This window comes from Serinus canaria, chromosome 1 (assembly GCF_022539315.1).
Source record: "Serinus canaria isolate serCan28SL12 chromosome 1, serCan2020, whole genome shotgun sequence".
Taxonomy (NCBI): Eukaryota; Metazoa; Chordata; class Aves; order Passeriformes; family Fringillidae; genus Serinus; species Serinus canaria.
The window spans coordinates 4,054,461-4,067,469 of record NC_066313.1 but is presented as its reverse complement, the minus strand read 5'-3'; the positions used below and the strand labels follow the sequence as shown (position 1 = coordinate 4,067,469).

The window sequence follows — 13,009 nt, the reverse complement described above, 5'->3', positions numbered from 1 at the left end:
GAGTGAGTGGGACAGATCTCTGCCAAACAAATGTATCAGAGCTGAGACAGCTTTGATACCCTTCCAGGAAATCCTGTCATGGAAAGCAGAACCAGACCAAGAATTCCCAGACAATGCTGGGAATGCAAAGCAAAAGGACACACAGGCTTTGGCAACAGTAAAAGCACACCAGACCTCAAGCTGAGCAGATGTATAGTGTAGCTGTATATAAAAATACACCATCACAGCCTTGCCCCGGCACTGCCTTTATGAGGCATCCTGCACAGATGTTCCAGATTGCCTGAGAAGATCCCAGCTAGCTGCTCCAGATGTGTAATGTGTCTTCTAAACTTTTCACATGAACTAATATAACATCATTGTTTTCACGTATTTTTATCTGCCCTACAAGAAGTATTTATTGTGTAGCCAACAGTGAAGCCTCAGCCTCCAATGGAGAAAATACTCCAAATCAGTTCCCTTTTCTAAATTCCTTGCAGGATTTGCAGCAGCAGAAGCCCTGCATCACAGCATGCCTGAGCCCTGTGTAGGCTGCAGCAAATGTCCTCATGTGGGGGTGTTGAGGAAAAGAGATTCCTTCCATGCACATCTGCACAGGTGCCAGAGAGCTGCAGAGCTTGCTTCAGGTGGAGAAAGCTGTTGTTACTTTCAGCTGTGAATGAAACCATTGGCCAGGGGTTCTCCCCACCCAGAGTACTAGGCAGGGACACCTTTCATTAAACCTTAGAATGCTCAGACCTGTCCCTGAACACTTCCAGGGATGGGCTATCCACAGATTCTCTGGGCAACCTGTGCCAGGGCCTTGCCAACCTCACAGTAAAGAATTTTTTTTTCTAATATCCAATCTAATCCTCCCCTCTTTCAGTTTGAAGCCATTCCCCCTTGTCCTGTCACTACATGCTCTTGTAAATGATGACATTTAACTGCATGCTTTTACAGTAAGGCTTATAATTTTTATTTTCTTAATAACAGGGATGATATCAGGATAAATTGTGCTTTAAAAAATCTATTGCTTGTATAAATAGTAAAAGATAACAAACAGTATTTCAACAAAACTATTTCTTGTCTACAGGGTGCTAGAGGGCTGGCTAAGCTCCCATGACCCTGTGAAGTGTGTGTTAAATTCCCGACAGGTATGGTAATAAATACTTTCAGTCAATTTGTCTCTGCAGACCAGCACGGAAGTCTTAAAGGTATTCACGAGTATTTCCCCTTCCTGCTGGTGTTGCAGCCAGTCCCACTGGGCTTTAGATCCCACAATATTTACTGCGGGTTAAAGCACCACAGGCATGATGTAAATACATACTGGGTGAGTGTTCATCCCGATGGCACCCAGGCAGTTATGCTGAGGGTACTTTGTGGATTTTTGAAGCAGAAATAACAGCTTGTCACGATTTCTGCCATCAGCTGACGTGCAGGATGTGGCCTCACTATTTTTAACATCTGCTGCTACACCCATCTGTAATAAGAAAACATCCTGTGGGTGTTAGCATAGGTGATGCGAACTTTTAAGTCCGGACAACTTCATTCTTAAAGGCTTTATAGTTCTTCAAACTATCAGTACACAAGAATAAAGCTTTAGCAGAGCCTACCTAACATCTTCTTCTGATGTCACTAGCCAGTGTAAACTAAACCATTAACAGGCCTCTTTAGTAAAGGTAATTAAAAATACTTCTGGAAGTTTTCATGTGGTCGGCAAGGATTCTGAAGATTTCTTTGAGGGAGCTTCAGAGGGACTCTGGAACAGGATTTTGTTCCAGGAAAAGACCGCGCAGCTAAAGCCCAGACACTGTCGTGTGTACGAAGCAAAATTTAATCCTCCGAATAACTTCAGCGGAGACGCCGTTGTGTTCCCGTTGGAATACACACAGGAATGACCCAGGAGCAGCGCTGCATTTCCTCCTGGCCGCCCGGAAGCGCCTCCTCCCGTCACTCCCAGCGCGGCAGCGACCGCCCCCCGCTTCCAGCGGGCACATCCTGCGGTGGGGGGAGAGCCCGCTCCGTTCCGATCGCATCCATCCCCTCCCACCCGCCCGCAGGGTGAGTGCGGGGCTGCGGGAAGGGGAGGGGACGGAAGGGGAGGGGTGGCGGCGGGGCTGCGTGTCCCCGGAGCCACCGCGTGTCCCCAGAGCCACCGCGTGTCCCCGGAGCCACCGCGTGTCCCCGAATCCGCCGTGTCCGCCTGTGTTCCCGGCTTCCCACGGAACTGCCGGGCCGAGCGGGAACACGTTAGGTGTCCCTGTGCGAGTGACACTGGCGACACTGGTGACAACATCTGTCTCCGAGCGAGGGCTCTTGTGCTGCTCGGTTCTTGCTCCAGCCCTGCCGAGGAGGAGCCGGGGCTGCGGGAGGTGAAGAACGGGACCGGGGCCGGCCATGCGCGCTGGCAGCGCACGGATCGGGTCCTGGATCGTGTCCTGGATCGTGTGCTGGGCTGCACCCAGAGCAGCGTGGCCGGAGGGAGGGAGGGAGGGGATCCTGCCCGCTGAGACCCCACCCGGAGAGCTGCACCCAGCTCCGGGGTCCCCAGCACGGGAAGGACCGGGAGCTGTTGGAGCGAGTCCAGAGGATGCCACCAAAATGATCAGAGAGCAGCAGCACCTCTGCTGTGAGCAGAGGCTGAGAGGGCTGGGCTGGTTCAGCTGGCACTCCAGGGTTATTTTTGCAGCCTTTCAGTGCTTAAATGCTGTAAGAGAGACAGAGAAAGGACTTTTTACCTGGCTCTGTAGCAACAGGACAAGGGTGAATGGTTTTACATTGTAAGGGGATAGGTTTAGATTAGATATAAGGGAGGATTTTTTCTGGCGAGGGTAGTGAGGCCCTGACAGCTTGCCCAGAGAAGTTGTGGCTGTCCCATCCCCGGAGGTGTTGAAGGCCAGGTTGAATAAGGTTTTGACAAAATAGATTGAGTGGGAGATGTCCCTGCCCATGGCAAGGGGTTTGTGCCAGGTGATCTCTTCCAACCCGAACCAATCCTTGGTTTGCAGCTGTAATAAATATCAAAAAACTGCAGAGAAGCACATGGTGTAAATGAAGCTGAGTTCTGTGAACAGTACATATGTGAATTTAACTTCATTAGATCAATCTGAGTGAGCTAAGAGGTTGAAATGATGGCTTTAGGTCTGGAATTCAAAACCATCCATTCAGGGTTGGTTGCATTTGTGTTCCTGACATTTGGGGAGCGCCAGTTTTAGATCCTAGTGCCAGCAGCATCCTCAGATCTTGTTGCCAACCAGGGACTAATTTGCTGGGAATGTCCATCCTGCTGGGAAGGTGATGATGTGAATTCCCTCCTGCAGGACTGAGGTGACCACAGGAGGGACAGGCTTCTCCAGGAGCTGCTGATGAAGCATTGCCCAGGAGCTGGGGGATCTGCACAGGAGAACTTCCTGCTGCTTGGAAATACCACCCACAACTGGAGTTTAGGTTTCAGGATAAGGGATCTGTGCAGGCAAAAGCGTCTCAGTACATTGATAGCATTTGCTTTTGGGAGTAAAGGTGCCATTTTTGCTTGGCACTGAAAGCATCAGCATGTTCTGACTCCTCATGGGTTGGCTTCTCAGACTTGCTCAGACGTGCCCAGAGTCAGTTTGGGTTGGCCAGCCCAGAGCTGCCTGCCAGGCTCTGCTGCTCCAGGGCTTGGGGCTGGCTCATCCTCAGGATGCTTAGCTCAGCTCCCCAGGCAGGCTTCTGCTGCTGCTCTGGGGGAGGAAATGCTGGAGCAGACTCCAGGCAAGTCTGTCTGCACATGATTTAGACCTACTGCTAACTTGATTTGTGCCTTAACTTTCCTGAGAACTTGGCAGCTAAACAATTTGTGAATTGACTTTTTTGTTCTTGCATAATTCTACAGAACATATTGTGGAAAAACAAAGTAAATGATTTTCAGCTTTAAAATTAAATATCTGTACTTGTATGCAAGAATTATTTTTATTCTACATAAACCACAAAGTTTGACAGCTTGGCAGAAATCAAAGCAGAATCTTGACATTTTGGTTTTTAAAGTGGTACATTTTACGAGTTTTAAGCTTGTAGATTTAGTAATTACATAGCATCAACAGAAGGACCTAATAATGTTCCCTCTTTTGTAAACTGTTACTGCTGAAGGCACTCTAATAAGAATACCAGTTTCTCATCCTGCCCCCTCTCTCCACCTTGCTCTGCATATTGCCACTCAATCTCTGAAAGCTGAGTTGATTTTTTAAAAAATAATTTGCAGCTCTTGCTACATGTCCACTTGCCCACAGGTTCTTTGTGGCATTGGTAGTGATCCATTGGGTTCCATCACATGTTCCTTAGTATAAACTCAGCTGTGGGGTGTGAGCTGCTGGGAGCAGTCAGTGAGCCCCTGGAGCCACAGCTGTGCCCAATATACTGTGATATCCCCCTGGGGAGGGCAAGAGCTGCTGCCCTGGGCCTGTCATCTCTTGAGGTTGTGCTGTGCTGATTGTTCTGGGTTTCTCTCCCCTTGGACAGGAAGATGCCCAAGAAGGGAGGGAAGATTGCAGACGTGGCCAAGGAAACACAGGCTCAGTGCAAAAAGCCCAAGTTAGACACAGCTGCTTCGCCATCAGTCCTGAGTTATGAGAGCCCAGACAGCCTCTTCAGGAGCCTGATCTCTCCCATCCAGGAAGAGGAGTTTTTCAGGGACTACTGGGAGCAGAAGCCACTGCTTGTTCAGAGAAATGATGTCCTGGTGGCTGCTTACTACCAGTCCCTGTTCCAGCTGTCCCACTTGAAGGAGCTGTGCAGGCAGGGCCTGTACTATGGGCGAGATGTGAATGTCTGCAGGTGTGTCAGTGGGAAAAAGAAGGTTTTAAATAAAGAAGGTAGAGTGAACTACATGCAGCTGAAGAAGGATTTTGACCAGAAGAAGGCAACAATACAGTTTCATCAACCTCAGAGATTTAAGGTGGGATTGTTTAATTGTAATTAATGCAGTTAATGCTTGCTTTATAATTTGGTGTGACATGGCTTCATATCTGTCCCCAGGGGAGGTTGGCATTGATGACCTGCTTCAATATTTACATGAACTGTATTAAAACACAGTTTATACTTCTGCACTGCTCGTCATGTTTCAGTGCTATAATGTTTTTCTGTAATATTAAGTGTGCTTTTTAAATGCATATATGATGATTAGGCATCTGTGCTTAAATTCTCTCTTCTTCCCCACTTTTTCCTTGTGCAAACAGGGTTTTTTGTACCACTGCCCTTTAATCAAGGATGAGGTGTGAAACCATGTCAAGTACTTCCAGGACACTCCACCATTCTTGCCAATGGATTAGCATTGAATTTCACCATGGAAGGGACCACCCCATTTTAGCTCAGTGTCCTCAGTCTTTGTGCATGGGAAGGAGACAGTGGTGCTGCACTGTTGTAAAGGACTTGGATACTTGTAGGTACTTTGATTTAGGCAGTCCTTTTTTGTCCCAAGGTGTCAGCACAGTCTAAGGCCTAAATAAGGACCCAAATACACAGCTGAGTTCCATGAGTAGTGTCACTGATCTCAGTGGTTGGCATCTCCTGATGTTTCCCTGTCACATGTTAGGTATGAATGAGTAAGTCTGTGCTTGAGTATAAACAATTGGAGTCACTTGTAAAACGTGTCTAATTTTTGTGTTATTCTCTGTTTGATGAGATGATGGTGGTTTATTCTGTTCAGGCTCATTTTTGCCTGGTTTTGCAGCCTGAAGTTGGTACAGGGAAGAGAGCAAACATCAGTGCTCTTCTCTTGAGGCACCAAGAGTTCTTTTCTTACCCATTACTTTCATGGCAGATCTCCTTTGCTAGTGCAATGCTTGCCTTGAGGAGAAGCTGCTTCCCAGGCTGTGTGTTCCTGTGGGGATGTCACCATTCTTCCCCAGTGATGGGCTGGTGGCAGCCAGGCTTTCCTGATCAGCTCTTACAGCATTTTTTTTTTTTTTAATTTTATTAGGAGGAGCTGTGGAAGATTCAGGAGAAGCTGGAGTGTTACTTTGGGTCCCTGGTGGGCTCCAATGTTTACATCACTCCCCAGGGGTCTCAGGGCCTTCCCCCTCACTACGATGATGTTGAGGTAAGACAACACCACCTTGTCTGTGTGACCCTTTGTGGGCTCCTGGCAGTGGATACCTCTCTGTGTGTGTGCTTCCACCTCTCCCCCACAATAAACATTCTAGAAAGAGTTCTGGTTTTCCACTGAAAACTTGGGGTAATTATTTGCAAGTGTTTCCTTATATGTTTTTTTACTCATAGTAATGGCTAAGTTCAAGTGACTGGAGGCAAACAGGGATTTTGAAATTCAGGATAAAACAGATCACACTTCACAGCTCTTCTCTCTGTTGTCTCTAAATAGAATACAAGAATTTAGTTCAAATGTAAATTTTTGCATTTAGATACCTACAAGGTGATGGGAAAGGAACTGTATTTGCTGTGCTGTGGGGTAGCTGAGGGCAGGGAAGGGGAAAACCTGTATTTGTCAGAAAAGCAACCTCTGCCAGTATTTCTGTCCCTGGTTCTGGCTTGGTTCCACAGACTTGGCAAGTCAGAGGATAAATTAAAATACTTGATGAGCTGGATGTGTGAGGGGCAGCAGAGCTTCCTTAGACCCCCCAGAAAATTTGGATTCATGGTCTTTTGCAGGTGTTCATCCTCCAGCTGGAAGGAGAGAAGCACTGGAGGCTCTACAAACCAACAGTGCCTTTGGCTCGGGAGTACAACGTTGAGCCAGAGGAGAGGATTGGGAGTCCCACACACGAATTCATCCTAAAGGTATTGTAATCTTATTGCTTCAGGTGGGCTGGGCTGTGGTAGCCAGAAAAGTAATCATGCTTGGTAGGCTCTTAGAAGTAGCTGATGTGACCAAGTTTAAGGACCATAAGGTTAAAATGGAATCAGATTTCATCACTGTTGCTTTATGAACTTTCTCTTTGTGCTGGTGTTTATAGGACAAGCCATGAATAAACTGATTTTTCCTTTGTGGAGGCAATTTCATGTGCTTTGCACTTCTTTCTTGTCTCAACTTCCCCATTCTCTATTATTCTCTGTGGAGATATTTCATTTACATAGGTGAGAGGATAAGGGAGGAGGAAGGTTCTGCTTGTTTTTTTAAGTGTTTTAAACAAAATTTTCAGACTATTTGACTTTTCTTTTGATGTGATCTGACCAAATTCCCAGGCACTGAGTTACCAGCAGATTCATCTCAGCTGATTCTTTGTCCCCTTCCTGCAGCTCAGCAGGACTGTGCATGTTCTATTATGTTAAAAGCTCATGTTTGCAGACAGGTGCAGAGCAAATGTTGACAGTAGGTTGGAAAGTTTGAGGTGTTGGACTTCAGGCTTAGAGTGCTTTATGTTATTAAAGTGTACATTGGAGAATTGCTCAGTTTTGTGATTTTTAAAGAGTATATATTGTCAATCTGTCTGCTCAGAGTTATTTCCTCTGGATTACAGTAAGGTTTGACCAAGTGGCCTAAATGTATCAATTCTGATTCATTTTCCTTCAGCCAGGTGACTTACTGTACTTCCCAAGAGGCACTATTCACCAGGCTGACACTCCTCATGGCATCTCCCATTCAACACACGTGACCATCAGCACCTACCAAAACAAGTAATTCCTCTTTATTTCTTGTTTTGTATGGCTTTCCTCTGCCAGATGATGTGTGTGAGTAGTACAGACCTGAAGCTGGTGTTTCAAAGGAGTGATGTCCTGTTTCTTGAAGAAATAACCTTGTAATGAGCTCTGCTTGAATCTTTCCTGTGTTCATCCCATTCAGCCCTTGTGTGGTTTGTTTTCCTGTGGGTATCACAGGGATAGGGCATGTCAGCTTTCCCCCAGAGGTGTGGTGACATGGAATATAGGTAGACACCCCACTATTACACAGGTGCCCTGCTGTTAGGGACAGAATCTAAATGTTGAAGTAGCAGTAATTGAAGTTTTGGAGTTTGGGAGAAGGAGGGGAGTGAGACGATTATTATTTAAAGCAGTCTCTTTGCCAGGTTTTCAAGCAGCAAGCTTGATTGCTTTTTAATTGCTTTATTTATTATTTACCAGCTGGAGACTTTAATGTGGAAGATAATGTTACATCTGCAAACTCACTGTTATCTTTAAAAAGCCCCCTCACCAGTGGCAGAAGTTGCTGTTCATATCATAATCCAGATAAAGAGCCATGGGTTTTTCCTTTCATCAGGTTTCCTCCTGTATTTGATGGTCACCCACATCTCTTCAGACAAATTCTTCCATGCTGATATTCTCTGCTAATCTGTGCTTTTCATTTTCTACCCCATGCATGAGAGTCAGATTTTTTTTGACCCAGGTCAGGTCCTTGTCCCCTCCACTGAAGCATTGTTATCTCACAGGCGAAAATGCTGAGGCTGCCACTTTGTCAGCTCTCAGGTGCTGGGCTTGGAGTTATTGGCCTGCCTTAGGAATTGGGAAGGATTTCTGTAACAGGGCAGAACAAGTCTGCAAAACAGGGCAGAACAAGTCTGGGCATATTTTAGATAACTGTGAGTTGAATCTCTAACCACCAGCTGTGCTGCTGTGGAAGCCCAGGGTGTCAGTGCTGCTGGTCACTCTTCTTGTGCACAGCAGAGTTTGTCCTGCTGGATCTGTATGGATTTATTGGCCAAGCAGTGCTGGGAAGCCAAGGATTCAGCTCCTTGTAATGGGATTGCTGGAGATCTGCAGCCTTGTGTGGAGTCAGTGCAGTTTCTCCATGGCTGCACCAGCCCAGGGCCAGTCCAGTGCGTGACTTGTCAGGAGCACATTCCCTGGGGATGTCTGCCATGGCTGAGCAGAGAGCAGCAAAAGCTTCAAGACTGCTCTTCTTCCAAGGTTAAAGAGTGGAATCATCATCCATTAAGGTTATTGGCAGTGAAGTGTAAGAGCCCTCCTCTGGCCCTGCTGTCAGCAAGTGTAGGTATAATAAGCAGCAGTCTTGGTGGTTTGATTTGGCTCGTAGATGGAAGTATGATGTGGAAACATTTCCTTGGAAAGTTGAATAGAATTTGAAAAGAGCTGTGGAGATGGCACTTGCAGGTATTTTTAGGCACCAAGACAAATGGGGCATCTCTGTTGAAGCAGAGTTTGTCTGGACCAGATCCCAGCAGGCAGAGAGGTGTGCACCTGTGGGATGAGCAGGACAGTTTGGAAAAGCAGTGGGTAGCTGAAGGCATTTGCTGGCAGGTAGAAACTGGGGGCAAGAGAAGCACTAAGAAGTAAATGTCCAATTCCTTTTATTGGGCAGAGTTCTTTCTTCCCGCTGGCTGGCAAACAATGAATCATTTGAGTAGACATGATAAAAAAACCAAGGAGACTATAATAATTGTTCTATATATTAACACTAGTTAGGAACAAAAAGTACGGTGTGTGTTTTGTTTCAGTGAACTGTTTCAGTAATTTTTTTTTTCTTCCTGTCCTTCAGCTCCTGGGGAGATTTCTTATTGGATGCAATTCCTGGCCTGGTGTTTGATACAGCAAAAGAGGACGTGGCACTGAGGAGAAGCATTCCAAGGCAACTGCTCATGGTTAGTGTAGGTGGGACACAGGGAATAATGGAGTATCCAGGTGATCTGTCAGGCAGAAAAAGTTCTGTCAGGCCAAGCTTCTCAATCTTTAAGTCAGTAAAGCTGTGAATTGTTGTGGAACTTCCTTGTGGTGGTCCTGTGCTGCTGCTTCAGCTTTGATATGTGAACAGCTCGTGGGGAATGTGCAAAAGAAACAAAACTTGGTTTGGGACTGAGCAAAGATGAAAGACAAGTGTCCAGATTTTCACTGCTTTGCTGCACTGCTTTAGGCCTGGTCTGTTCAGCTTGAATCCTTTGTGGATGTTTAGCAGGTGAACACAGCTGACTGCACCAAAAAGCTGAGCAGCCTTCTGAGAAGGCTTGCAGACAGTCTGGAGAACTCCAGGGAGCTGAGATCATCCGACATGAAGAAGGATTTCATCACGCACCGGTTGCCGCCGTGCTTGGGATGTGACTCTGATCCTTTGACTCCAGGTAGAGTTTGATCTTCCCAAAAGTGGCTGATGTGATGGTGGTGCCTGAGTCTGCCTCTTGAAACTTGAGCATTTCAAGGCAGGCCAAGACCTCAGTCTAGGCCCAGCTTTGTGTGGTGCTTGCCTCTGTGTGTGTTTGCACACCTCTCTTGGTCAGTTCCCAGGGTCTGGTAGAAGAGATGACCTGTTTCCCTTAGACTGAAATTAAGGTTATCCTAGAATTAAAAAATCTTTCTCGTTTCTCTTTCCAACACCAGTTTGAGAACTCATGGCTGTGGAAACACAGGTTAACAAAAACTCTTGATACGGTAGAATGGGTCATGCATGGGGGCTCAATTTGTATCAAGTCTGCTTTTCTTCCTTTTCTAAGGGAGAATTTATTCTTCTTAGGTGGGAAATTGCCAAAAATAGATAGCAGAATCAGACTGCAGTTTAGAGACCATGCTATCATCACTGTGGAACCAGATCAAGAGAATGCTGTAAGTATAAGAAAGCCCCCTTGTATGCCTGGGGTGGGGAGTGGGATGGGAGGCACGTGGTTGTATAGTTCTGCTTGGTTGGATCCTGCATCCCATTATTGCTGTTAGGAGATCCTGGGGCTGTTTGCTGAGCACATTCCAGCCTTTTGGAGGGAGGTACAGAATTAAATTGTGATTCTGCATGGCTTTTATCTGAATCACGTGGGGTAGGTCATTACAGTGGCTAAAATGGCCTGTACAGCTCTAGATAATAGAATTTTTAAAAAAATTCTTTGTATTTAAGAACATGAAGAAGTTATAAAATTAGGACTCTTGAAGAGAAGGAAATCTCTTGGTTGCATTAAGTCTTCACTACTGAGTTATCTCTGTACCTGAGTGGGTGGCAGTGGCACTTATCAATTGTTCCACAACATAGATATTGGCATTTTGCATCATTCTGTGTTTACTCGGCTGCTCATCTGTGAGGGTTTATTAGCATGAAATTATAGAAGTGCTATTTTGTTATCTTAATTTTTTAAAAAATGGGGGAGGGGAAACACACACAGAAGATGGATTACAGTGTAAAAGGTTTTTTGGGTTTTTTTTTTCTTTTTTTGTGGTTGATTTTTTTGTTTGTTTGTTTTCTTTATGAGTTGAATGTGTTCCTCCAAAAAAAAAAAAATACCAGAACTTTCTGATTTTTCGCCTCCATTTTATTTGTGTCCATATTGCTGTGAGACTGTGTAGGGTTTGGAAACTTTTTTTCCAATTTTTTTGCAACTGATTTGCACAACCTTGACCAAAGATTGATAATGGACATGTGATTTTTAAAAGACAGATCAGTTCAGACTGGCAATTTATTGATGCACACCTGTTCATTAAGACTTTCTAAGAGAGGTGCCTAAAATGGCCTGTTTTCTACACAGCATTAGTCCTGTGACTCCAGCAGGGTCAGTTTTAAGGCAGAAAGTTGTAAATAAATTTTCAGAGGTGTTTTGGAGAGTCCCTTCTTGCTGTGGGAGGTGGCTCTTGGGTCATTCAGTTGAGAAGGTGACTTGCTTTCCTTGCTGTAACAGTGGCTTCTGGAATTAAGGAGCTGGCATTGGAGTGAGGTAAGGGTGAGGATCACCTGTGACCATTTTCTTCCTGCTGTCTTTTAGGATGAAATTCGCAGGGAGATGGTTTATGTGTATCATTCCTTAAAGAACAGGAGAGAAACTCACATGATGGGGACAGAGGATGACACTGCCAGTGAGGATGGCCTGGCACAGGTTTGTTCCTGCAAAGACACCCCAAAATTTATCTTGCCACTGTGGGTTTGGCTGTGTTCTTCAGCACCCAGAGTTTTCCAGCCCATTCCCAGAGTACCAGGATGAGCTGAAGCTGCAACACAGGCAGTGAATAGTAGAACTAAGTAATGTGATCTCATGCTTAATTAAACATTTGAGATGCTAATGGGATATCTTGTGCATGCCCTGTGGCCCAGTTAGCAAAGCTGCAGGAGCAACTAAAAGCTTCTCTTACTTGTGTGTTCTTCAGCAGGTCCTGTTGGAGGCTGCTGCAGATGTAGCATCCATTCCACAGGGATCACTGCACCTCCTTTCTGTCGTGTTAAACCTGTGTTAGCTCCTGTATGCACTGGAACACCCTGTGTCGGGCTGCTCACTTCAGCCTGGGCCAGGTCAGCCCTGGGAGTAAAGAACTCACTCTTCTAAAATGTAATTCAGGTCTGCACAACTCCACCCAAGAGGCAGAGCAGAGCACAGCCTGGCCTTGGCTTGGCCATTGCTGCAAGGCTGTTATTTTCCTTTTGAGGTAATTCTCACTGCTCCTTTAGAGCTGAGGCTGGACACTGGTACCTGAGCTGCACATACATATCCTGGGATCTTCCTTCCTGCCATTAAAAAAGAGTTTGGGAATGTTCTGTGTGCTTCTGTGCCCAAAGACTGCATGTGTCAGCTAGAAATAAAGCTCTGTGCCCTTGCTAAAATAATGGGTAGGGTTAGGAAGAGGGTAAATTGAAATTTTTTTCTTTTTCTTCTATGTGGAAACCACAGGAGGATGTCACGTGTGCCATAAACATCCCTACCTTGTAAAATGTGCTACAGCATGGAAGAGTTACCTCTAAGTAAAATAGCCCTGGATAAAACTCTATCTTTTGGGAGCTGTTTCTCAGGAACAGGAGTGTGCTGTGGGAATTGAGCCCATTCCTGCTGCTCCCTCCCCACAGCCTCACACACTGGTGTGTAATAAAGTCACTGCACTTTGCTGAGGGGTTTTTCTGTCTCCTTTTCCCCAGCAGACTCACGGGCTGCGGTTCCCCCTGTCATACTTGGATGCACTGAAGCAGATCTGGAGTAGCAGCACTGTTACTGTTAAAGAGCTTAACCTTACCTCAGATGCAGAGAAAGAAAACCTTGCCTTGTCACTCTGGACTGAATGTCTGATTGAAGTTCTGTGATGCTTTTGTGAATTAGCTGCTCCTGGCTTTTCGGCATCTCTTGAGACCACAGTTTATTAAAATAGGTTTTTTTTAAAATCCATCCAGCCTCTGGTTTGTAGTGCTAACAAAACC

At 45.8% G+C, this 13,009-nt stretch overlaps 1 protein-coding gene across 6 annotated transcripts; it reads left to right on the top strand.

Annotated features, from left to right (window-relative positions):
• Positions 1-1,739: 1,739 nt before the first annotated feature.
• Positions 1,740-12,977, top strand: RIOX2 (ribosomal oxygenase 2). 6 transcript variants are annotated; one of them, XM_050969901.1, is made up of 10 exons: positions 1,740-2,037; positions 4,474-4,909; positions 5,933-6,052; positions 6,619-6,747; positions 7,481-7,584; positions 9,401-9,503; positions 9,812-9,977; positions 10,367-10,455; positions 11,595-11,705; positions 12,492-12,727. In XM_050969901.1, exons 1-10 carry the CDS (start codon positions 1,871-1,873, stop codon positions 12,528-12,530), a joined length of 1,464 nt encoding a protein of 487 aa, XP_050825858.1. In that variant the 5' UTR covers positions 1,740-1,870; the 3' UTR covers positions 12,531-12,727. The 6 variants fall into 6 exon arrangements, with proteins under 6 accessions (XP_050825858.1, XP_018772431.2, XP_009090930.3 ...); XM_018916886.3 differs by lacking the exon at positions 12,492-12,727 and adding an exon at positions 12,737-12,977 and having other exon boundaries at positions 1,741-2,037; XM_009092682.4 differs by lacking the exon at positions 12,492-12,727 and adding an exon at positions 12,734-12,977 and having other exon boundaries at positions 1,745-2,037.
• Positions 12,978-13,009: the final 32 nt, after the last annotated feature.

Coding starts and splice junctions, on each gene's coding strand:
- RIOX2 (XM_009092682.4), top strand. CDS start 1,871: ATGACCCAGGAGCAGCGCTGCATTTCCTCCTGGCCGCCCGGAAGCGCC. Junction 4,910..5,932: donor ATCAACCTCAGAGATTTAAG/GTGGGATTGTTT, acceptor TAATTTTATTAG/GAGGAGCTGTGGAAGATTCA. Junction 6,053..6,618: donor CTCACTACGATGATGTTGAG/GTAAGACAACAC, acceptor GGTCTTTTGCAG/GTGTTCATCCTCCAGCTGGA.